We start from the raw sequence: 27,493 nt of genomic DNA, 5'->3' as shown, positions 1-27,493 counted from the left end.
GGACCAATTTGTATGGTGAAAAGATGATTAAGAACAAATTTTCAAGCAAAAAATAGAAGTTTACTTATACAGAGATATGTCGCATCCCTGTAACTTCAGTGAATTTTACCAATAAAGATTTCAAACTGTAGTCAGTAATAAAAAACACCAGTTGTAGCTGCTATTACACCTAATGAGAAGTGGCATAAAACAACCCTTATCTGCGTAAATCATATGTACAGTTATTACAGAATGTTAAAGTAATTCTTCTGAAATAATGTTTACCAGGAAATTCAGAAATTAATATCTTGATAAAGCTGTATGTAGATTCCAACTCAGGTTTCCATGTTGCAAAGTGTAAATATGCTTAACAACTGTTATTTTGGCATCTGTATCAGTAGTGTGTATTTAGCATCACAGATGCAAATAAAATACTGGGGGCCACAAATTGCATATTCTTTATAATAAAATTTTGTACAACTGATATTGATAAGACAATTAATCAAAAAATTTTGATTTTTGGAGTAAAAGGCTTGCCCCAGTAGCATTGGTATACGTGATTTTTACTGAATGAAAACTGAGTACAGTTTTGTTTCCGATTTGATGGGATTAGCTGTAACCACAGTCATCTTTTTCTCTACACATCAGACTTTAAAAACCTGGCAACAGCTATAGTGCACCAAATTGATATATAGAATATATCACAATATCACAAATTGTATTTCATAGCAATGAAAGAAGTGTTGTGAATGCTTTAATAGTTAATTTATCATTAATACATGTTTTTATTATTGTAACTTTTATTTTTTTTTTTTATTTATTTTTTTTAAAGATAATATCACATCAACAGTGTCAGAAATCCTGATTCCTTCTGCTACACCCTTGTGGAAATTTTACACCACAAAAACAGAAACAAGGAATCACTGACATTTACAAGAAAGCATATTTAGTAAACTCTTTAAAATCTATCACCCACAGAGCTGACAATGATTTTCAAACGTGTGTCACGATCACAGCCTGTGATCGTGACACACGGTCGAAAAGCATTGTCAGCTTCAGGAACGAAAATAGTTTTCCAATTTTTTTCATTAAATTAATTTTTTACTTAATTTTTAATTGCATTAAATTGATTTTTAATTGTTTGTTTGATTTTTAATTATTTCTTACTGTAATGTAAGATTTTCGATTTTTTTTTAATTGTTTTCGTTTTAACAAAATTGTGGAGAGTATCATATGGAAGTGTTCTACATATCATATTGAAGTAAGCTTCTCTTACAAATATTGATATCAACGTAGAACGTATTGAGCATTCTGGCTCTGGTTCATACTATTTTCTATAAGTAGCTTATAGTCCTAGTCAAGCTCCTTGGTTTATTTTGAATTTAGATAGAAATTTTGAAAGTTAATACTTAGTGTCCATAGATTTACTGTTTGTAACTTGTTTTCGTTTTAACAAAATATATAAGGTTTAATATATTTTAAACCTATTTTTTTATTATATTTTATATTATTTTATATTATTTAATTATATTTTATAGTTTAATATATAATTTAAGATAGCATAAGGTTTAACATAAAACTAGATAGTGAAACACATAGCACTTTATTAGAAATCTTTTAGCTTAGTATAGTATAGTATTGTCAATTAAATTGTACTTAAACAGAATCATGACCCAGACTAGAGCAGCAAACCAGCACTCACAGATTAGCCAGAGTACTGTGGCTTGGGGAGAACCGAAGGGGGCGATTTTCCAATGCATCACAGTCTAAAAAAATTTGCGAAATGTGAAATGTTTGCGGACCTGTCTAGAACAGGACATGATCTAGCCAAGGAGGATATCTTTGTGTGTGCTAGGTTCAGAGAGTGTGAGAAAATTAGGTGCCAACTCAGCGTTGTGATGGGAGTCAATGAGAGTTTGAGGTGTAGGGTAGATGCCCTCGAGGAAATTAATAAGAGCACCCATCAAGCTCTCAGCTGCCTAAATCAGCACCAGAGCTCACTCCTGTGCATAAGGCAACACAGCAGCAATCTTCAAGGCAGAACGCGCTGGTCCCACAGGAACTAGTTATTGTTGGTGACTCTGTTGTGAGGGAGTCGGGGAATATATTATGCAGAAAGAATAGGTGGGACAGTACCAGGGTATGTTTGCCAGGGGCAAAAGTCGATGATGTTGTAGAGCAGATATCATCTTTTAAGGGCACATAAGGTGATATTGTTGTACACATTGGCACTAATGACCTCAAGAGTAAGAGATTTGCAGATTTAATTAACAAGTACAGGTCAATGTTGAAAAAACGTTGCGAGTTAGGGTTGAATTTGAGTGTCTGCAATTCTGCCCAGACACGATAAGAGGGAATACATGATGAGGGCCTTGTCAATCAATTCGCCCCTGGAGGGGCCCACACAATTGTACCCCGTGAGCCTGTGCAAGGCTCACCAGGTACAATTTTTTCCAGTGTAGTCTGTGCTTGCTGAAAGGAGAGTTCTTCTACAGGGATGGGATACACTTGAATAGAAAAGGTACAAGGATATTTGCTGATGCTATCGAGGCAGTGTTAGGTGGGTCGGAAAACTGTTAGCTTGGGGGATTCACAGACTAAAAGATTAACAGTAGCCGCAGACGGAGGCGAAAGTGATTCTTGCACTGCTTCGATTGTAATGAGCAGCAGCCTAGAGAGCAAGTTGTTGGGGATTTCAAGAGCTGCTGGGGGTCATCATTGAACAAGTAAATACATGGACTGTGTTAGGGTAATTAAGCGTAAGAACCCGTGCATGTATACTTGCACATACACCAATGCTAGAAGTATAGTAAATAAATTTGATGAATTTGAAGTGCTGATCGAGGCATCAAAGACAGATATAAGCAGTGTAGAATTGGAATTTGGGGAGTACAGTGTGTACAGAAAGGGTATACAGGGTAGGAAGGGAGGAGGGATTTATGCTGCGTTAGTTAAGAAACATAAAATCTAAGTAAGTGCATCCAGTTGACGTGGGTGGACAGTGCAATGTTGAGTCAGTTTGGTGTGACGTAAACACTGGGAAAGCAAAAATGAAGGTAAGAGTGTGTGTTATATGCCTAATGACTCTGATGAGTACAATGAACAATTGTGCAGAGAAATAGGGTGGGCCAGTACATCAGAATGTCTTGAAATGTGGGATTTTAACTTCCCACATATAGATTGGAATTTGTGGGTTGGTCACTCGCATGCTAGCAAGACTTTCGTGGATTTCCTGGAGGATTGTTTTCTACAGGAACATGTTCGAGGAGCAACCAGAGGGGGTAATACTCTTGATCTGATTATCAGCAGTGATGACTCATGCATTAGAAATTTGCAGATAAAGGAACCACTATGTTGTAGTAGTAGTAGTGGCATGTGATGCAAGAAAGCAAGTGTATGAGCTTATGCAGCATCAGCCAAAAAAAAAAAAAATCACACCATTCCCTCCAAATGCCTGTCCAGTTCCTCCTTAAATTTATTCAACCTATCAACTTCCACAATGACAGATGGAAGTTTGTTCCAGCAATTAACCATCCGCTGGCTAAAGGCAAATTTCCGCACATCTATTCTACATCTGTCCTTTCTTAATTTGAATTTATGCCCCCTTAGGTTTGTAATCTGAACAAGTGGTAGGATCCCATCAGAATTCAGCGTGCTCAACATTGATCAGTGATCAGTCTACTGATGTGGGATTTGCTTAAAGATGTAACTACCATCAAGGGTAAAGGGAAGGGTTTTTGTTTTTGTAAAGGTGACTACAGTGGTCTCAGGCAGTTTTGAATTCTATACAGTGGGAGCAACTAATAATGTTAAAAAACAGTGAATTCTAAATGGGAGGCCTTCAGGGAATTAATCTTGGAGGCTAATAGACTTTTCATACCAACTAAGAAATACTGTTCAAGATTTAGGCCTAAATGGATGTCAGATGAACTAATGAGGCTCGTGGCACAGAAGAAAATTGCATGAGATGAATATATATTAGCAGGTGACACAGAAGCCTATAGCAGATATAAGCTAGTCAGTAATCAAGTCACAAAGGAGGTTAGGCAAGCAAAGGCTGATTATGAGAAATCATTTCCAAAGAATGCAAAGAAAAACAACAAAAACTTCTTTACTTATGTAAACTCTAGAAGGGAGGGGATGGATCAGATTGGTCCACTTGATGTTGGTGGTTCGACTATTGATGATCCTGCTCAGTTAGCTGACAAACTTAATGAGCATTTTGCATCTACATTCACATGAGGAATTCTGTAAGGAGGGGGAGGACAGAAGTGTAATAAACTCTAACAGGGAGCTAAATGATTTTGTAATAACCGAGAGCAAAGTGGAGAAGTTGTTGAAGTTAAACATGAAAAAGGCACCTTGAGCAGATTGAATCTGTCCAGTTATATTGCAGGAGGCAGCGAGGGAAGTAAGCAAACCCTTAGACATAATTAAGAGAGCATCCTTAGATTCAGGGGATGTCCCCATGGACTGGAGATGTGCAAATGTATCCTCAATTCAAAGGGGGTGCAAAGGGTGACACAAATACTTATAGACCTGTTAGTTTAACTTCTGTTCTGGGGAAAATAATGGAGTCACTGGTTAAAGAAGTTATGCAGGATCACCTTGACAAGACTGCAGTAATATATCAGACAGCATGCTTTTGTTAAGGGGAAGTCTTCTCTGACCAATTTTATTGGATACTACGATGTGGTCACAAAGGAACTGGATGCAAAAAATAATTTTGATATCATATCCTTGGATTTCAGGAAAGATTTTGATACTATTACACATGTAAGACTTCTGTACAAATTGGAGTGGTATGGCATTAAGAGCAAGTTGCTGCAATGGATAAAGGGATGGCTGAGTGGGAGACGGCAGAGAGCAGTAATAAATGGAAACTGCTATACGTGGATTAATGTTATTAGTGAAGTCCACCAGGGTTCTTTGCTGGGCCCATTGTTGTTTTCTGTATTTAATAAGGATATCAAAGAAGTTATATCAGGCTTAATGGCCAAGTTTGCAGATGATACAATGGATAGCAGGGTTGTTAATGATAGTAAAGACAGTATGCTACTGCAACAGGATCTAGAAAAGTTAGGTAGATGGGCTGAGAAGTGGCAACTGAAGTTTAATATTGACAAATACAAAGTACTGTATATGGGTAGCAGTAACCCAAGAGGCCCGAGGTTCAAGCCCATTGACTGCTAAATACGATTAACATTTGTATTGATTAATTTATTGTAAACTCCACTGACATGGTTGTCGTACCGGAGTATAAAGAAGAGCATTTTTTTTTTTTTTTCTCCCCAAGAAACGTACCAACTGTGGTACTACACTCAGCAAGTTGGAGAATGAAACAGACCTGGGGGTAATTGTGCAGCCAGATATGAAGTTCTCTGAACAGTGCAGATGGGCTACCAGAGCAGGTCATGGGGTTTTGTTAATGACACAGTGGCGGACAAAAAAACAGCATAACCTTTAAAAAAGTAACATTTGTAGCGAAATGATAAGATATTGTTTGATTACTGTCATTTTGTTTGTCGCAAAGTAAAAGTATTGCAAGGTATTGCATCAGCCGTGTCTATAAATACGGCGTTGAAAGGGCATACTTGCTAATTAGTGTCCTGTTTTTCTGACGTGTAAGCATGGCTCCATGTGTTCTGTTGACACCAAGAAAAAGAAAAAAGCATAGCTGTTGCTCTGTCCCGGGGCGGGCTTTCTATGTGTGCTATATAAAATATGCTGCCACCAGTCAAAAGTATCCCGGGTGCTAAAATTAAAGCATGAAACCGGTGACGTGAAGAGAAGACCTGGATAAGGCCATAAGAAAGTGACTTTCCCTTCCCAAGGTTGATATTTGAAACAGCTACACCCTCGTAATCGCCATGCTAGTGCTCCTGATCTAAAACTGGACTTTGAGATGGCCTCTGGTGTTGAAACAAGTGCATGAACTATCCAAAGATGGCTTTTAGAATGTGGTCTGCATGCCTATCGGCCTAAGAAGAAGCCTTTATTGACCCAAAAAATGAGGAAGATGCGATTTCCTTGGGTTAAACGCATGTTTCACGGACAAAAGAACAATGAGACACCATCATCTTTTCCGATGAATCAAAATTCAATCTGCATGGCTCGGATGGGAAGCGATATGCCAGAAGACGAAAATCGGAGGTATACCATCCTGACTGCATAATACCGACTGTAAAGTTAGATGACCCGCCAGTCAGATGGTCTGGGAATGCATAACAAGCAAAGGGATGGGGTGAATTATTTATTAATGGAACAGTGAATGCAGAAACCTATACTGCTACCTTGGAGTGCCTGAAACCCATTATTAGGGATTGCCACACAGGCATCCAAAACTGTATTTTTCAACAGGACTCAGCACCTTGCCACACAGCAAAATTGGTAAGTCTTATGCTATTTAGATTTAATGATGAGTTTGTCTTCTTGTCTTATAAGGCTTAAAACATACACCAATGTTTTCCCTCATTTTTCTCCCTTAGGGTGCAATCATACCTCTGAAATTCTGGCATTACAGTATTGGACTGGCCCAGCAACAGTCGAGATTTGAACCCTGTTGAAAATTGCTGATATATAATGCAATCTAAACTTGCTCAGAAGAAGCCAATAAGTAAGATTCAGCTTCAGGAGAGCATTGTAAGGATGTGGTACCACAAGATTGGGCAACCGTATATCCAGAAGTTGATTAACTCTATGCTAGACCGTTGAAAGGCTGTAATTGCAGTGTGAGGAGGAACAACAAAATATTAAGGACTTATATTGCTGATTTACAGTACATAATACTATTACGTTAACTTGTCATTTCAGTTTTTACACGTAAATGCAATAAAATGTATGTTTGGTTGTCATGATTGCCATTTGCATGATTTCTCTTATTTCCATTAATTACACATTTTACCCTATGGGAAGGTATTTATGGCAATTAGGTATATCAGGTGGTCTTTTTATTGGATTTCATTCACAAAGATATATATCCATCTAACAAATGCATTTCGAACATTTTTGCAACCCGCAATGCAGCGCAAAACACATTATTTGCAAAATTCACAAGTGATGCAGCTTTTTGGTCTGCCACTGTAGCAGTGGCGGACAAATGAATTTTGCTAGCAGAGACAAGGAGGTAATTATACCTTTGTATAAGGTATAATAAGGCAATGGTCAGTCCACACCTTGAGTACTGCGTACAGCTCTGGAGGCCTCATTTTAGGAAGGATGTAGAGTTGCTAGAACAAGTACAGAGAAGAGCAACGAGATTGGTGAGAGGAACAAAGGGATTCTCTTACCAGGAGAGGCTTAAATTCTGTAAGTTACAGCATCTGGAGACTAGGTACCTGCGAGGTGATCTGATTGAGGTGTACAAGGCCTTTAATGGTTTGAGCAGGTTCAGTGCTGCTGAGGGGATACTTCCACGTGCTAAGATTAAGAACCTGAGGGGTCGTAGATTCAAATTGAGGAAAGACAATTGTAGAATAGATGTGTGGAAGTTTGCCTTTAGCTAGCGGGTAGTTGATTGCTGGAACAGACTTCCATCTGTTTTTGTGGAAATTGATAGCTTAAATAAATTTAAGGCTGAATTAGACAAACATTTGGAGTGACTGGATGGGGGTGAAATGGGAAGGTTTTTTTTTTTTGACTGATGCTCTATATATGCTTGCTTTCTTGCATCATATGCCTCAACTAATGCTAATTTGTTTTCGTGGCCAGTAGGATTTCAATTAAATAGCTATCCATGTAATTGATTCACACTATTGTGATGGTCTTAATTCTCACAGCAGAAGAAACTTGCCTTTGTAACAAGTTGTCTGGTATTGCATTACTTTCAACAGGTAGTATTAGCTATATTGAAACTTTGAAAGCTGATTTACTGCCTGTCATGTTGCGTCAAACAACTTCTTGTTTTGTCTACATGTTGCCACTAAAAACCACCTGCTGTCTAATAGTACAATACCAAGGCAATTTGTTGCAAAGGCAAGCTTGTTCTTTTGTGAGAATTAAAACCATTGTGCTCTCTTTGCAGTTTAAATCCTGCTGGCTGAAAAAAAAAATAAAATAATAATTAATTAAAAAATAGATTAAAGGACAAGATAACCCTGCAAGCAACTCATAAAGAAACAAATATCACCCTTTTTTTGCATGGATTCTTAAAGACAAATGCAATCATTGATATAAGTGCTAGATTGCTTTCTTAATATTTCTGGATTGTAAAAGTGTTGGATTTTACAGAGTTTACTGTATTATGTTTATTTTGGTGTTAGTATTGTTGACCAAGTCCAAACGTTGGCACCACATTGTCTGCCACCTGGGTGTTTAAATTATAAGAAAATGTGTTAAGTTGCATTTAATGTAGGTGTAGTGTGATGTTAAAGGCCCTGGGGTCAAAATAGCCTCAACCTATTCTCAAACTTTAAATGCGTGAGAAGTCTGGCTTGCTTGACTCGAAGTCTGGACGAAAGGATGTGAATGTCCAGTGGGCCACTTTTGGTACGCAGAACTGGCATTGTGGGATGAACCAAAAGCCAGGTTATGGCACTGATGTGAGACGCTGATTTACCGCCTGATGTGTGGTTTCTAGGTTAACATCCCAGAAACCCACATCAAAATGCTATTTTTACATTTGCAGTATTGCATATACAAATATTTAAACCTGTTTTGAATTTTAGATGGTTCATCAATGTTAATAAACTGGGAAGCACTGTTGATCTCTGAAATAGTCATAACATTCGATAACATTAAGTCTTTGCAGTCCAATGTCATGCCGGGTGCAACATCATAAAATTACATTTCAATCCAATGTCATGCCCAGTGCATCCATCAACATTTCAGGTTACAGAATTTGTTTTCCAGCTGTACTGATGCAATTATTGTGTTACCATCTATTTACATTTCATTTAAAAAATCTGAAAAGCTAAAGCCATGTTTATTGATGTTTATATTGAGTTATTAAGTGCATGCAGAATTTTATTTTTTATTTTAGTCCTTTTTCAGTTGAATGGTGGGGCACCAAGAATGTTGGCATTTCTGATGATGAAATTTGTACTTAGTATTAAGATTAGTATAGTCAGTGTAAGGAAGTCACAGGCTTTTGCTGCTCCAGCCAAAAAAAAAAAGAAAATACAAATTATGTACTTCCCTGCTCATGTAGGTAACTATCCAGTTGACCATTGAATTGATTCAAATTCATATTGTCAGCCTCAATTACTAGAAGCAAATTGTTCTATTAGTCAACAACTCGCTGGTTAAAAGAAAACTTCTTACAGTCTAGTCTAAATTCTTCTCCTGTAATTTGAATTTATGGCCCTTCATGCTGCAGTTCTTTATAACAGTGAAAATTCCACCTTCATTCATTTTACTAATTGCTCTCAAAGCCTTATAAACCTCAATCATATCCCCTCTAAGGTGCTTAGTTGCCAAGCTCTCTAACTCACATAATCAAAGTCTTTCTTGTAAAGTTGCCCAGTTTCCATATGGTGCCTGTTTTTGGACCCTTAAGAGAAGCTCAATGTCTTTTTCAGATGAGGTCTCCATACTTAGACACAGTATTCCAAATACAGTCTTATAGAGTCGGATTATAACCTCCCTATCTCTACAGGATAATGTTTGATAACTAATTGATAGGACACCATGGGCTTTCCTGGCCACCTGTTTACACTGCTCAGAAAACTTCATGTCAGCCCATATCATAATTCCGTTTCTTCTTCTACAGTTTTTAATTCCACCTCACCAAGTGTATAATTTATTGTGGAGTTGCTGTTTCCCAATTGTGAAACATAGCTGACACTTTACTGACCATTCTTGAAACCTGCTCAAGTCATTCTGAAGGAGTTTTGCTGCCTGGCACTGGTCATTAACGACTCTCCCAATCTTTACATCATCTGCAAATTTTGACATCACGCCCTTCATCAATGATTTTATGAAAATCAGAAACAACAGCAGTCCAAGAACTAATCCTTGGGGGATTCCACTTAAGTTACACTAATCTAAGAATATTCATTCATCATAACCCTCTGCCCTGCAGTCACCTGTTGCAATCCATCTTAGAATCTTTCCAGTTATTCTTCATGTTTTAGCATATACAGTAACCTCTCATGAGTGACTCTGAGTCTAATGCTTTGCTAAAATCCAAATAAATAATATTTAAATTGTTCTCTACATCCAGCTCATGAGTGATTGTGTCAAAATAACTTACTGGGTTAGTTAAACATGATTTTACTTTAACAACACCATGTTGTGTGTCCTTTAGAATTCCATTTCTTTCAAAATGTCCTTGCACTCTTAATCATAGTGTCTAAGACTTTCCTACTATCAAAGTCAGACTAACTGATCTGTAGTTACCAAACTTCACTCTTAGAACCACCTGTATGTATTGGTGATACGTTGGTGCTTCTCTAATCCAAAAAATCGCTCCAAAGTCCAGTGATGCCCTCATAATTAACCTCACTGGTGTGATAAACTCTCTGGCCATCTCCTTCAAAATTACTGGATATGTGCCATCAGCTCTGGGAGCCTTACTTGCCTTTATGCTCAAAAGTTTTTCTACTAAACAGTCATCAGTAATTTTGAAATCACTAATTTTATATGACTCAAACTCATTTGCACAGCCTCTCTTCAGCATGAAGGGTCTTTCATCAGTAAAGACCGATGCAAAGCGCCTATTCAATTCATCAGCAACATCAGCTGGGTTAGCTAAGACTTTGCTATACCAATACACAAGGGTCCTACGTGATTCATTTTTTTTTGACTCTTTGTATTCGCATACACAAAAAATTCCTTGTCCCCATGCTTTGCTCTCTTAGCTGGTGCTTTCTTGTACTCAGTATTCGCCTCCCTAACCTTATTTGTGGTACTCTTACAGATTAACTTGTAGCTGTTGTAGGTTTCAGTACTTTTCATCACTCTGTAACTTTCACATACTATCTCGTTTTCTGCTCTGTTAGGTTGGCCAGCTCCATATTTCTATTGTTATATATACATGATGTTATATATATATTCATGGTTTCTATTATTTTTATTTTATAGATATTCCATAATTCAAATGTATATGCTCCCCCCCCTCTGAAATCTTCTAATTAATAGATGCCATAAAGTGCCTTAAAATGTCATAGTCCCCTCTTCTGAAATTAAAATGCCTACCTTTAACTGCTTTGTCTTTCTTCATCTTCCAACTAACGATTGCATAATTACTACCTGCCAGTGGTTCCTGTACTTTAGCCATGTCAACTGATTTGTGAGAGAGAATCTTTATTGCAACAACATTTGATTGTAACTGGTTACAGGGTTAATAGTGTTGCACTTTCCCTTCATGGCCAAAAAGCCAGGGGTTTACAGCTAAGAGATGTTAAAAAAACATTAAATAACATAAGACATTAAAGAACAAAACAAGATGACATTAAATGCTATAGGGTGCCGTTAATTTACATAAGACATTAATCCTATGTAAATTAATGACATAATTACATAAGATGTAATGATAATGATGAGGCAAAAATATTCTCACCCCTTGTATTTTCTCTAACATACTGATACACAATAATCATCTAGTTTATTTAAAAATTTTGTTTCCCATGTTGAGTTTCTCTCCCACGTATTCAAATCAAATAGAGGCACATTAAAGTTACCCGTAATAAGTGTCACCACCAAATACGGAGGATGCGGAAAGGTCAGGGAATGACCACCGCATATTCCCGGAGAAATATGGCTTTAGTTGCTATGCTCCTGAAAACCAGATAACAAACAAACAAACCCGTAATAAGACATTCACACTTGTTGACTTGCCCATTCCATTTGCGTGTAGAGACAGTCATCATACTCTTAACAGTGTTCTAGTCTGTAAATTATTCTAACTCTTATTATACCCTGTTTCAAAGTGACTCAGCAAAAGCTCTTTTCACACTCGGCTGCTTTTGATAAAAAGCATGACCCCACCACTTCTCCTTTCTTATGTATAATGTATTTAGGAAAGATATATATTTCTTAAATACATTATACATACCAGTGCAACTCATCATCCCCAATTTCTGGGTGACACCATATTTCAGTTAGTTCTATTATGTCTGTCAGCATTAATTGTCCTGACGAGAGTCCAAATTCGGCCATTTTATTGACAATGCTCCTGACATTACTGTAGACACAGTTAAGATTAAATATTCTTTTATAGTTTAGTACCCTGATACACCCCTTGAAATTATTTAGGCTTGTTTTATCTTCCTGCTCATTTGAAACGTTGCTACCCTTAGAACACCTTGTCAATGAAGGCAGAACAAGAATTTTTGAGGTGAGTGCAAGTATTACTTTGATCCTAATCATCAGATAAACGTGGATTTGTATTACCCTTTTCCCTGTTACGAGCAGAGTGCAAGCATTACTTTGACCTCAGTCATCAGATAAATGTAGATCTGTATTACCCTTCTTCCCCCCCCCCCCCCCCCTCCACTAGCATTTTTCCTGAACACTTAAGGTATCCTCAGTGATACTGGCAAAAATCCTTGCACTACCGTTGTTCAAATGAATACTCTCTACAAAAAAAAAAAAAAATTCCTTCTACCTACAAATGTGGGCCATGCTGATTAAAAAAAAAAAAAAAATCTCCCCTTCCTGACCCTTGCAGATTCCCCCTTTGTTTCAAGTCTTGAGTCAGTCCACAAGGTTTTCAGCATATAATCACTCCTATTGTACCTGGGCAGAATTGCAAACACATACACATTCTGACCTCACCAGAGGTCAGAATGTGTATGTGTTTGCAATTCTCACCAGATATGAGCCCCTGGAGATTCATATCCAGGGGCTCACGTCTGGACCTCTTAAAAAATCCACATCATGGATTTTTTAAGGGACCATCTTGTCTGACAAATCTGATTGAATCCTATGATGCAGTAACAAAGGATATTAATGCAAACAATAATAATTTTGACATCATAAACCAATTACAGTAAAACTTCACGCTATTCCACATGAAGACTGCTGTACAGATTAGAGCAGTGGATAAAAGGTTGGTTGATTGTGAGAAAACAATTATTATCAGTTGGGCTCGGCTCTTCTTGGACTGTTTGTTTGTTTGTTATTTGGTTTTTAGGAGCATTAGCAACTAAGGCCATATTGCTCCGGGATATGCGGTGGTCATTCCCTGACCTTTCCGCATCCCCCGTATTTGGTGGTGACGGGCTCGAACCCCGGTCTAATCAAGAAGCGTGTGCTACGCACTGCTGCTTCTTCCCACCTGGCTACGGAGGCGCCCTTCTTGGACTAGTTAACAGAGGTTTATTAGTGGAGTACCCAAGGGCTAAGTGCCGGACACATTGTTGTGTTTAATATTTATAAATGATATTAAAAGCATAACAGGCTTGATATTTAAATTCGCAAGTGATACATAGGTTGGAAGGGTAGTGAATGACAATAATCATGGTGTAATTAAGATCTGGAAAAATTAGGCAGATGTACTGAGAAATGGCAATTCAAGTTTAATGTTGACAGATTAAAGTTATTCCATATGAGTAATGGTAAATTCAGATTAACATTTTGTTATTGTTATTTGGTTTTTTTTTAGGAGCATTAGCAACTAAGGCCATATTGCTCCAGGGATATGCAGTGGTCATTCCCTGACCTTTCTGCATCCTCTGTATTTGGTGGTGATGGGCTTGAACCCCAGTCTAATCAAGAAGCGTGTGCTACGCACTGCTGCTCCTGCCCACCTGGCTACGGAGGTGCCTCAGATTAACATATCAACTGCGTGGTACCACACTGAAGGTAGTAGATAATGAAAGAGACTTGAGGGCAATTGTGCAGTCAGATATGAAGTTCCCTGAGCTTTGCAGGTGGATTGGTTGGATAACTCATGGAGGTTTGTCAGTTGTATTAGGAATGATAAATTTTAGGAATGATGTGGATTTTTTAGAAATGGATGATGGGTGGAGCAACAAGATTAGTGAGGGGGAACAAAAAAGGATATGCCTACCAAGGAAGACTTCAGTTCTGCAAATTTCAGCATATAGAAACTAGACACGCCTGTTCGGAGATCTGTTTGAGGTGTTTAAGGCTCTGAATGGATTGAGCAAGCTAAATGTTGATGGCACCCATACTATAGCTTAGACAACACATAAAAGGAACATGAATTTTAGTTGAGGAAGAATGGTTTCAAGATAGTGTGGGCATTTCTTTTGGTGAAGTAGTATGAATAAATTTAAGGAAGAAGATTAAGCAAATTATTAAAGGGGATGGAGTGGTGATGTGGAGTGTGTTTTTATTTTTTTAAATTTTTTTTATTTTATTTATTTATTATTTATTTATTTATTTTTTTTTTTTTGCTGATGCTGTTTGAGGTTGCTTCCTTGAATTATTAACCAACACTAATACTAAAAAATGAATTTTTTCAAGCAATTGGAATGTGAAAAGTTCTTGCCTTTCCAAATAACTCTCAACTATGCATCAATCAAGTGACAGCGAGAAATGAAAGACCATTTATTTTATTTAATTATTAAAGGAAACAAAATACTGTATGTATATAAAATACATATTACAGTATATTTAGATAATGAGGAAGTTTTGTAAATGTCAATGCCAGTCACAACAGTATTAAACTGGCAGGCAGAAAATTCATTTGCAACTTCAAAAAAAAAAATTGAATAGAAGTATTTTATGAAAGCATGGTTTTTTTTTTTTTTTTTTGTCTTTTAAAACAATATTAGGAAAGGCTGATATCAATTATTAACAAAGACATGCTGCATTTTTAATAGAGTTTTATCAAAGACAGATCAATTAAACAGTTTTAAAAGATTAAAAACAGCTATGGAGCAATATGGTTGATAGTTGAAAATGCTAGTACATAGTTCCATAATGGCTGAAATGAGGAAAATGGTTTGGTTTTCTCATTGTGCAGGAAGGTCCTGGATTTCTCAAAGGAAACTAGAATGTACTGAGTGCTATAGATTCTGGATACCTTGGAAATGTGTTCTGAGATGCTTGATAATATAGGATGATGACCTTACGGTGAGCTTCTGCCTTTCAAACTTCTGGCATGTTGGATAACATGGTGTCAATACTTTTGGTGCTTTTCTAGGTAGTTTGGGTAGACCTGGAAGCAAACAAGACATAATATGGCATGCAGACTTTTGCAAGATCCTGCTCAATTCCATCACCGTTCTCACTCTTTGGTTTTCTGTGCTATTGCATGGGATTTAAGTTCTGTTTACCTTAGCTCTGACTATTTTGTCTTGTGCTGTAAGAGGTGACTGTAATATAAAACTGGGTTTAGCAACACCTTTCTTCTGAAAGTTGTATTGAAACAGCTTTTCTTCTTAGGAAGGATGTTAAGAATGGAAGATTTTTGTCATTCTCCTTCACTCTGAGTTACATGTTTGGTTCAGCCTTAGCTAGCAGAGTATATCATCTTTGAGATGATCTCTAACACATCATCTAGTGGTGCACTTCCTGTCCCTGATAGGTGGTGTAGAGTGTCAAAATGCATTTTCGGGGTGCTCCTTAACCAGGTTTGTGATGAGACACTAAATGGGGAGCCCATGGCACTCCTGATATCTGTTTGTGTGAGGTTACAATTATAAGTATGAATATCATCACGAAAGCACAACTAGCATATCAGAGGTGGTCTGTTCTGCTAGTAAGTTTCAAACTCTTTTAGGCCTCTTGGTGCTTTCCTAGACAGTTCAGACAGAATGGGAAAGACTATGATCTAATCTAGGATGAATTGTATAATTTAGTGATGTTGGCAGAGGTACAAACTGTTTGGCCTGTAACTTGGTTATTGTCTTTGCCAGGTATCTTGACAGTTTGGTGTGAGAGAAAAATTCAAGAGACAGGTTATTGAACAGAGGAATGGCATCTTAAAATGTCTTGAGTAGACAGTAAAACCTGGAAAGTTGGATGACCATTGCATACAGCTTGTAGGTGCTTCTTGAGACTTTATATACCAACTTAAAACCATAATTGTGGACCTTATGTGCACTTTTTATGGAGTTAATGACTATTCTGTGAACTTAATGGTTGAAGAGGTCAAGGTCATATCTCAATGTGATAGTTTCACTGGCCTTTGTCAATAGGAAGGATGACTAGGGAGTCATCCTTTCTCAGTTCACCAAGGTTCACTTTACATTTCTGATTAAAGTTTAGATCCTTCAGAAGGATAGAGCTGCAATGTTTCTGTATTAAACATTACACTATGCTTTATGTTGAAAATGTGGCCAACCAATCAGAAATTGAAGGAGAAAAATTTCAGCAGTGAATGCATTAGTGTGAAGAGAGGAGTTAAAGCAAAACTTTTTAGGGAATAGCAAATGTTGATGTACAGTAGAATCTCATAAATCCAGCATTCAAAAATATGGCACTTTTTGAATACAGCATAAACTTGATATAACACGACGGGTGTCAGGGGACAACTTTAATACCTAAAGCTTGTAAAATTTTCTTACTTAATGAAAAGACAATTTTACAGGCAGTAAATTTTCCATTTCTGGTTAAACTTGAATTTCATTTTAAGGTAAGTTAAACTTCTTAGAAATGTTTAATAGTTCAGAAATGTTTAAAAAAGTGTGCGTTATCTATTTGTGGTTAAGTCAGACTCCTGATACATTCATGTTAATCTTTAAACTTTAAATCTTTTTTCCTGAATGCTTTTGTTTGTTTGTACTGCTCCATTCAATTTTAATTGTAAAAGTTTGCTATTCTTATGATCTCAAATAATGTTAGTGAACTGCAGAAATGTGTTTTGAAAAATATCACAAAGGTGTTCAAAATTTATAACGATGAAAGTGTAGTGCAATTTCCGTTATAACAATGACCTTTTAGAGAGATAAATAGCTTAGTTATATAGCAAAAATTTCAACTTCCCAGGTCTTTGAATGAATTTTTACATTATGATATTTTTACGATACCTCCATTTATTCCTATGGGGTGCAAAATACATTTCCACGATGCTTTTTTTTTTTTTAAGTTTGCACCGGCTGGCAAAAACTTACGTAAAGTCGAATTTCCATAAGTCGAGTATTATGTAAGCTGGGGAGTGCCTGTATAGTGCTTAATAGTACAATACTATACTGTGTATTTAGTTTTTAAGGCAGTTTGATTTCTGAAATCATATAGTACCATTAATACTTTATATTAAAAAAATATTAGACCATCACAATACTTGAGGAAGTATTTTAACTTGCAAACTTTATTTCTTAGGCATATGTTGCTTACCATATCATTCTGGCAGTACAGGCTCAGATTTTGGTGTAATGCTGACAGCTGTCACTCAGTGGATTGTTGTTGTGGAGGTTTCGTGGCGCATAAGCAACTTTGGCTATAATGCGCCCACTCAGTGGAGTTTAGGGATCAGAGCTATTGTGTTATCTAACAAAAAATATTCATGTGATTTCTAACAATATTTTTTGATTGTTTAGTTAGCAAAAAACATACCTCTTTTATTATGCAATCGAAAGCTTTTCCCAAATTCACATCAGCAAAATCAATCTTTTGTCTCTGATATGACTGGCTGCATTAAATTACGCTGTTGGCTCACCTGAGTTTGCCAAGTATAGAGCCACACTATGACCATAGATGCCGATGCGCCTAATAAATCCCTAAACAAACAAGCCAAATATAGAATACATAATACAATACAGATTACTCCTGATTGCTTACACTATGTGCATAACTTTCAAAAACTTGGCATGTGCTGTGTCTGGAGGAAGCTAAATTTTTGAGTGTCCACCATAATGTGTGATTTTGATGGTTCTTTGGCCATATTCAGAACATTAAAAAGATGCTTATTATGTTAGAAAGTATGTACACTGAAAGACTATTTATGTTTGTTTCTATTTTGCAGCCTTTGTAATAATTTATATAAATAATTTATTTAAGCTTATTTATTGCATGATAAATTCAAAGATATTTCAACTTTCTATGTATCTATTATAGGTTGTGAAACTAAAACAAGTAGAACATACACTTAATGAAAAGAAAATTTTACAAGCAGTAAATTTTCCATTTCTGGTTAAACTTGAATTTCATTTTAAGGTAAGTTAAACTTCTTAGAAATGTTTAATAGTTCAGAAATGTTTCAAAAAGTGTGCATTATCTATTTGTGGTTAAGTCAGACTCCTGATACATTCGTGTTAATCTTTAAACTTTAATTTTTTTTTTCCCTGTATGCTTTTGTTTGTTTGTACTGCTCCATTCAATTTTAATTGTAAAAGTTTGCTATTTTTATGATCTTAAGTAATTCTCTGCTATTTACCACCATAATATGTGCAGCTTTATACAGCTTACATTGGACTACAGTTGGAGTTGGTTTTATTTTCATAAATGAATTGAAATTATGAGTTTACCTAATCATGCATAAATACTGTTAGCCAAGAGAGCATGCACTAAATATGCAGTCTAAAATTCAAAGCTTGAGTAAATTTCAAGTAAAGGTTTTCAGGCCTATGAGAACTGTAAAACAGGCCTACACTGATTGGTCTCTAGTTAATCACCAATAAAGAAACAGTCTCTGAAACAGCCTCAGTAATGAGGCTGTTTCAGAGACTGCATATTTATTTACTGCTATTTATTTGTACACATTACAAATAAATAGCAGTATATCTCTCCTTAGGATGCAAGTGCTGTTTATTTCATGTTGCAAGACCAAGACAACTTGTGTTGATTTGCTTCATAATATGAGATTACATTTTATAGCAAACTTAGTTTGCTTTTTAGCTACAACACAAAAAAGTGGGTGTTTTTTTTTTTTTTTTTATCTCTCTCTCTCTCTCTCTCTCTCTCTCTCTCTCTCTCTCTCTCTCTCTCTCTCTCTTTTACAAACAGTGATTTGGCTGTGACATGGTGAATACATTGTTGACTTAAGTTCTCACAGTAATTCTTGTGTGTGTATGTGAATGCAATGTCTTGAATAATTAATTATGCACCAGTACTGTATAGCACCGTAAAACAAATAGTAAGTGTGGTGTGGTGTGGTGTGGTGTAACAAGAACTATGTTACAGTTGTTTTTCATAAACAGTTGCAAGGATATCTGAGAAATACAAAACTGTACAATAGCTAGTCTTCTTCATGCTATTAAAAATTTTAGGAAATGACAAAATGTATTCTGAAAGAAGAGAATGGGGGGGGATATCAACCAGATTGCTTCTAAGCCAATTAAATCAGACCTAGATATTAAAGACTTGAATCTCTGAGAAAAATTTTGAAATCCTAAGAAAAACAATTGCTTCACCAATGCATAGACAGCAAGCATTGCAATGTATTTTTTCTGGATAAATAAATCTTCACTCTTATAGAACAGTTTTATAACCAATGAGTTTGTATGTGCAGCTCTCAGAAGGCTACTCAGGTCATCATCATCCCACAAGAAATTTTTAAAAAATCTGAAGAAAGTGGCCCTTGTGGCTAGCACAGTACTTAAAATTACTGTCCTTCCACAATATGGGAAAGGCTTAGGTTTATGAGGAAGTTTTATGTGCTTTTTTTTTTATTTTTTGTTTTGACTAAGTTAGTATTAGTATTAGTGGTATGATGCAAGGCTTATACAGCACCATCCAAAAATAAATAAATAAAGATTTCATTTGTCCATTGCTTCCAGTAATTTATCCAATCATTCCTTAAATTTATTCAGACTACTACCTCTACAACTCTGGGTGAAAGTTTATTCCAACAGTTACTTACATTGGCTGAATGCAGATTTCCACACATCTGTTCTGCAACCATCATTTTCAAATTTAAATTTGTCTCGTCAACATTCAGTGTACTTAGCTGTTTTAAAGCCTTAAACACTTCAGTCGGGTCACCCATAATTTCCTAGTGTTTCCAGAGACTGCACTCTTTCTTGGTAGAATATTGTTTTACCCCAACAAAAATCTTGCTGCTCTTCTCTCTACATCTTTTCTAACAGATCTATGCTCTCTCTAAAATGAGCTTTCCAAACCTCTCTGCAGTATCCAGATGTGGTCTAACCATTGCCTTATACAATAATCACCTCTTTGTCCCTGCTGACAGATTTCCTGTATATTATTGACAGAAATTTCATGAGATATTCTAACAAATCATTTGCACTACAGAGAGAATTTCATGTGAGACTGTACAGTTACCCCTAGATTTCTTTCATACTCCACTACCAAACCACAATTTGAGTTTAATAACTCAAATGGTACATTATTGTGCGATTACAGCTACTGAAATGTAGTACCTTGCATTTGTCAGTGTTAAACATCAATTGCCATTTAACAGCCCATCTGTTTAATTAATCTACATCACCTTGAAGTAACATACTGTGATTCCTATCATTAACCACTATGTTCACCTTTGTATCATCATCAAACTTAGACATTCTTACATTAATGATAATTTGGAAAATTAAATGCACTAGGCATAATCCTTATGGGTTTTGATAATTAACTATATAATATCGGTGTAAATACACCATAGTTAACCCATAGATTTGAGCTACGATTGTAGCGTAGAAGGCATTGTTTTGATTGTATCTCATAATGTGGTTGCCTTCACAACAAGATAGCTACTATTGAATTACTTCAAATAAATAATGCTTCTCTAGTAGAGAAGACTACTGTTATTTATTTTCAGCGTACCACCACCCAGACGATCGTTTCGAAGCTTTTTGGCTTCGTCATCAGTGGGCGGGTAGGTAATACAACAATAATGTGGATATAACTTCGCAACTGAGATGGCTTGTTGTATTACCTACCCACCCACTGATGACGAAGCCAAAAAGCTTCGAAATGATCGTCTGGGTGGTGGTACGCTGAAAATAAATAACAGTAGTCTTCTCTACTAGAGAAGCGTTATTTATTTGAAGTAATTCAATAGTAGCTATCTTGTTGTGAAGGCAACCACATTATGAGATACAATTAAAATGATGCCTTCTACGCTACAATCGTAGCTCAAATCTATGGGTTAACTATGGTGTATTTATTACACCGATATTATATAATTAATGATAATGAACATTAAAAACAATAAGGGTTCCAACAGCAAACCCTGTGGAATCCCACTTATCACATTAGCCCATGAAGAGCAGTAGTAATTAATAACCGCTCTTTGTCTTCTACCACTTAACCATCCCTTTATCCATAGTAGTAACTTCTCCCTAATGCCACATTGCTCCAGTTTATTCAACAGTCATATATATGGTACTGTATCAAAGGCTGCTGAAATCTAAATTGAGGATGTCAGAATTATTCTTTGCATCTAGTTCATTTGTGACAACCTCATAGTAGATGATCACATTTGTAAGGAATGTTTTTTAAATCTCCCTTTAACAAACCATGCTGTGATTGCTTAATGACTCCACTCCTGTCAAGATGTTCTTGCATTACTTTAACTAATGATTCTATTATTTTTTCTGACATAGAGGTTAAACTGAGGTTTATAGTTACCCACTTCACCCTTTGAACCACCCTTGTGAATAGGGGTTACATTTGCACATTTCTAATCTATAGCTGCTTCTCTTAAATCTAAGGATGCTCTCGTTAATATAGTTGATCTGGAGCAAGGGTAGCATAGTTTTCTCATCCTGCAAACTTGGATTTTTCACCCACCCACCCACCCACCCACCCACACACACACACACACACACACACACACACACACACTGATGCTGCATAGCCTTAGTTTTCTTGGCACAAAATCAAAAACAGTCAACCGGTCTAAATGAAATCAAGCAGTACTTAGTATTCTGTCAGTATTCTTCTCCTGTTCACAAGGCAGTAACCAGCCCACAGTGGTTCACAAATAACATTCTAATACATATGAGAACCCATCTAGCAGACACTTTACTCATATGTAACTGTTAATAGATGATGTTCTTCACAGTAATTTAGAGCTCTGCAGCTAGTTCTTTGATGCTAATATGGCACTCTTCCTTCAATTTTTGCAAAACTCTCTTCTGTTATAGCAGTTGCTGGGCACCCTGGGATTTCATGTACTGAGGTTGTTTCACATTTGAATTGTTTATACCAATATGCAACAATACTGTAACTTGGGAAGTCTTCTACATAAACAGTGACCATTTCTTCATGAATTATTTTGGATGTTTTCCCTTGCAGAAAGAGGAACCAAATCACTGATCTGTATTTCACTTTATCCATTGTGACACTTCACTTCATTCAGTGCTGCAAAGGAAAAACAAACTTTTTATATGGTTGGTATAGAGATTTCGAGGTATCAAAAAAAAAAAAAAAAAAAAAAAAAAATTCAAACTTGAAAGTTTGTAAGGCGTATTGAAAGTGAAATGAAGATTTCAAAATTAAATGTATTTCATACCTTAAAAAGAACAGGATATCACTGCCACAAAAGTTTGAGCATACATTGAAGAGAGTGTGTGTGTGTGTGTGTGTGTGTGTGTGTGTGTGTGTGTGTGTGTGTGTGTGTGTGTGTGTGTGAGAGAGAGAGAGAGAGAGAGAGAGAGAGAGAGAGAGAGAGAGAGAGAGAGAGAGGGACGGACGGACGGTTGTCTTTTCTGGAAAGGAGCACACTGTATTACAATTTGCTCTATTCTTTTCGATAGCAAGTTTCTAGAATAGATATTTATCTATTCAGCTGAGTGTTGATTAATTTTCCCCTTTTTGGACTAGTGGATAGGATTACAAATAGAATCCAGAAATGTTGCCTATCAACTGGGTGTTTGCCAAATTTTTAACATTTCTGAATATTATCTGATGTTATATACATCAGATAACTTAAATTCACAAATAGCATATACTAGCATTTCCTTTTAGGTGCAGAGATTGTGAAGAAATTAGGTGCCAACTCAGCGTTCTGATGGGTATCTATGAGAGTTTGAAGAGTTGGGTAGATGCTCTTGAAGGTATTAAAGTGGGGGACTCATCAAGCTCTCAGCTGCCCAAATCAATAGCAGAGCTCCCTCTTGTGCATCAGGCTACACAGTGGCAATCTCCAAGACAGAATGTGCTGGTCTTTCAGGAGATAGTTATTGTCGGTGACTCCATTGTCAGGGAGACAGGTAATATATTGTGTAAAAAAGGATAGGTGGAACAGGACCAGGGTATGTCTGCCAGGGGAAAAAGTTGATGATGTTGTAGAGCAGATATCTTTTAAGGGCACAAAAGGTGATATTGTTGTATATGTTGGCACTAATTACATTAAATGTGGGATATCTATGGACTTACTTAACAAGTACAGGTCAATGTTGAAAAAAAGTCGAGTTAAGGTTAAATTTGAAAGTGTCTACAATTCTTCCCAGACACGATAGGAGGGGGAGTACATGATGAGAGCCTTGTCAATACTTAGGCCCTGGAGAGATTGTGCAAGGCTCATGAGGTAGGATTTTTTCTCAGCATGGTCTGTGCTTGCTAACAGGATAGACTGCTTCTACAGGGATGGGATACACTTGAATAGAAAGGGTGCAAGAATATTTGCTGATGCTATCGAAGCAGTGTTAGGTAGGTCGGAAAACTGTTAGCTTGGGGGGGGATTCACAGACTAAAAGATTAACTGTGGCCACAGACGGAGGCGAAAGCAATTCTTGCACTGCTTCGATTGTAACGAACAGCAGCCTAGAGAGCAAGTTGCTGGGGATTTCAAGAGCTGCTGGGAGTCATCATTGAACAAGTAAATACATGGGCTGTGTTAGGGTAACTAAGAGTAAGAACAGTTGCATGTACACCAATGCTAGAAGTATAGTAAATAAAATTGATGAATTTGAAGTGCTGATGAAGGCATCAAAGGCAGATATTGTTGGGATATCAGAGACATGGTGTCACACAGATATAAGCAGTGCAGAATTGGAATTTTGGGAGTACAATGTGTACAGAAAGAATAGGCAAGGTAGAAAAGATGTGGAGGGGTTTATGCTGCTGTTAGTTAAGAAACATAAAATTTAAGGGAGTGCATCCAGTTGACATGGGTGGACAGTGCAATGTTGAGTCTGTTTAGTGTGACATAAACACTGTGAAAGAGAAAATGAGAGTAGGAGTGTGTTATAGGCCTAATGACTGATGAGTACAGTGAACAGTTGTGCAGGGAAATAGAGTGGGCCAGAAAATCAGAATGTCTTGTAATGTGGGATTTAACTTTCCAGATATTGACTGGAACTTGTGGGTTGGTCACTCACACGCTAGCAAGATTTTTTTTGTGGATTTATTGGAGGATTGTTTTCTACAGCAACATGTTCAAGGGGCAACCAGAAGGAGTAATACTCTTGATCTGATTATCAGCAGTGATTATTCATACATTAAGGATTTGCAGATAAAAGAAACACTAGATGACAGTGACCACAGTGTACTGATGTGGATTTAATTAAAGACGTAACTACCATCATGGGTAAAGGGTAGGATTTTTGTTTTCGTAAAGGTGACTACAGTGGTCTCAGACAGTGTTCAAATTCTATTTAGTGGTATCAACGGTGAATTCTAAATGGGAAGCCTTCAGGGAGGCTACCAAGCTTTTCATACCAATTAGCATTAGTAAAGACATTTGATGCAAGAAAGCACGCTTATGCAGCATCAGCCAAAAAAAAAAAAAAAAAAAAAACACACTTCCACTTCACCCCTCTGTTCGTTCAAAATACCTCTCCAGTTGAGCCTTAAACTTATTTAGGCTATCAACTTCCACGACAAGGGATGGAAGTCTGTTCCACCAACCAACCACCCGCTGGCTAAAGGCAAATTTCCGCACGTCTATCCTACATCTGTCTTTCCTCAATTTGAATTTATGCCCTCTCAGGTGATTATTCTGAGTGAGAGGAAGAATCCCATCAGCATTGAGCATGCTCAAACCATTCAAGGCTTTATACACCTCTATCAGATCACCTCGCTGGTGCCTAGTCTCCAGACACTGTAATTTGCAAAACGTAAGCCTTTCTTCGTAAGAGCACCCCTTTGTTCCCCTTTGTGCCCTTCTCTGTACTTGTTCCAGCAGCTCTACATCCTTCTTGAAATGAGGCCTCCAGACCTGTATACAGTACTCTAGGTGTGGCCTGACCATTGCCTTATACAAGGGAATAATCACCTCCTTATCCCTGCTAGAAAAATTCCTATATATCATTGACAATACACCATGAGCTACTCTTGCAGCCTGTCTGCACTGCTCAGAGAACTTCATATCTGCCTGCACAACCACCCCCAGGTCCCTTTCATTCTCTACCACTGTCAGTGTAGTACCACAGAGTTGATACGTTGCTCTGGGGTTGCTGTTTCCCATGTGTAGTACTTTACATTTGTCAATGTTAAACTTCATTTGCCACCTCTCAGCCCATCTGCTCAACCTTTCCAGATCCTGTTGCAGCAGCATAGTGTCAGTAGTGTCCTTGACAACCCTGCCTACGTTTGTATCGTCTGCAAACTTCAACATTAAGCTTGATATACCATCATCAATATTATTTATAAATACAGAAAACAATAATGGACCCAACACTGAACCCTGAGGGACTCCACTAATAACATTAGTCCACGATGAGCAGTGTCCATTGATTACCACTCTCTGTCTTAGAAACTAAGAAATACTGTTCAAAGTACAAGCCTAAATGAATGTCAGTTGAATTAATGAGGCTCGTGGCAGAGAAGAAAAATGCATGGGATGCATATAAATTATCAGACGTCACAGAAGCCTGCGGCAGATATAAGCTAGTCCGTAATCAAGTCACAAGGGAGGTTAGGCAAACGAAGGTAGATTACGAGAAATGCTTAACAAAAGATGCAAAGAAAAACAACAAAGACTTCTTTACTTATGTAAACTCTAGAAGGAAGGGGATGAATCAGATTGGTCCAATTAATATGGTTTGACTATTGATGATCGTGCTCAAGTAGCTGATAAACTGAATGAGTATTTCGCATCTACATTCACACATGAGGAGTTATTCAAGGAGGGGAATGCCAGAAGTTTATCAAACTCTAACTGGGAGCTAAGTGATTTTGTAATAACTGAGAGGAAAGTGGAGGAGAAATTGTTGAAGTTAAACATAAAAAAGGCATCTAGGGCAGATGGACGCTATCCAGTGATAATGAGAGAGGCAGCAAGGGAAGTAAGCAAACTCTTAAAAATAATTATGAGAGCATCCTTAGATTCAGGGGATGTCCCAAGGACGAGAGATGTGCAAATGTACCCCCAATTCACAAAGTGGATGCAAAGGGTGGTACAAATAATTATAGACCTGTTAAGTTTAACTTCTGTTCTGGGGGAAATAATGGAGTCACTGGTTAAAGGGGTAATACAGGATCACCTAGACAAGATTGCAGTAATAGTTCAGACATGGCATGGGTTTGTTAAGGGGAAGTCTTCTTGTGTGACCAACTTGATTGGATACTACGATGTGGTAACAAAGGAACTGGATGCAAAAAATAATTTTGATATCATATACTTGGATTTCAGAGAAACTTTTGATACTACTGTAAAAATTGGAGTGGTATGGCAATAAGGGCTAGCTGCTGCAATGGATAAACAGATGGTTGAGTGGAAGATGGCAGAGAGTGGTAATAAATGGACATTGCTCTAAATGGACTAAACTTATTAGTGGAGTCTGCCAGGGTTTGGTGCTGGGCCCATTGTTGTTTTGTGTATTTATCAATGATATCAATGAAGATATATCAGAGGCTTAATGTCAAAGTTTGCAGATGACACAAAGGTTGGCAGGGCTGTTAATGACAGTAAAGAGAGTATGCTACTGCAACAGGATCTAGAAAAGTTAGGCAGATGGGCTGAGAATTGGCAACTGAAGGGTAACATTGACAAATGCAAAGTACTGCATATGGGTAGCAGTAACCCAAGAGAAACATAAACTGTGTGGTACTGCACTCAGGAAGGTGGAGAATGAAAAGACCTGGGGGTAATTGCACAATCAGGTATGAAGTTCTCTGAACAGTGCAGATGGGCTGCCAGAGCAGGTCATGGAGTTTTGGCAATGATATATAAGAATTTTGCTAGCAGAGACAAGGAGGTGATTAACCCTTTGTATAAAGCAGTGGTCAGGCCACACCTTGAGTACTGTGTACAGGTCTGGAGGCCTCATTTTAGGAAGGATGTAGAGTTGCTTAGAAGGACATTTTGGTTTTTTTGGTTTTTTTTTAGGAGCATTAGCAACTAAGGCCATATTGCTCCGGGATATCCGGTGGTCATTCCCTGACCTTTCCGCATCCTCCGTATTTGGTGGTGACGGGCTCGAACCCCGGTCTAATCAAGAAGCGTGTGCTCCGCACTGCTGCTCCTTCCCACCTGGCTACGGAGGCGCCAGAGAAGGACATAAAAGGCTTCCTATTTAGGCACCTGCGAGGTGATCTGACTGAGGTGTATAAGGCCTTGAATGGTGTGGGCAGGCTGAATGCTGACAGGATACTTCCGCTTGTTCAGATTAAGAACCTGAGGGAGCATAGATTCAAATTGAAGAAAGATAGTTGTAGAATAGATGTGTGGAAGTTTACCTTTAGCCAGCAGGTAGTTGATTGCTGGAACAGACTTCCATATGTTGTTGTGGAAGTTGATAGCTTAAATAAATTTAAGGCTGAACTAGACAAACATTTGGAGTGAACAAATTTTTTTTTTGGCTGATGGTGTATA

The 27,493-nt window shown here is 37.3% G+C and overlaps 1 protein-coding gene across 7 annotated transcripts in view; it reads left to right on the top strand.

Moving 5' to 3' along the window:
* Pka-C1 (Protein kinase, cAMP-dependent, catalytic subunit 1) overlaps nucleotides 1–27,493 on the top strand; it is a 617,895-nt gene that overhangs the window by 462,043 nt on the left and 128,359 nt on the right. For all 7 annotated transcript variants that reach the window (XM_090374346.1, XM_090374349.1, XM_090374348.1 and 4 more), the window contains one exon: nucleotides 17,890–17,988. In XM_090374346.1, the coding sequence (XP_090230472.1) occupies nucleotides 17,890–17,988 (99 nt within the window). The remainder of the gene's footprint in view (nucleotides 1–17,889; nucleotides 17,989–27,493) is intronic.

The sequence above is a fragment of the Mastigoproctus giganteus genome, chromosome 5 (assembly GCF_048544385.1).
Source record: "Mastigoproctus giganteus isolate SK-2022 chromosome 5, ASM4854438v1, whole genome shotgun sequence".
In the NCBI taxonomy this organism is placed as follows: domain Eukaryota; kingdom Metazoa; phylum Arthropoda; class Arachnida; order Uropygi; family Thelyphonidae; genus Mastigoproctus; species Mastigoproctus giganteus.
The sequence above is the reverse complement of the archived record's forward strand: the minus strand, read 5'-3'. Positions and strand labels throughout refer to the sequence as shown.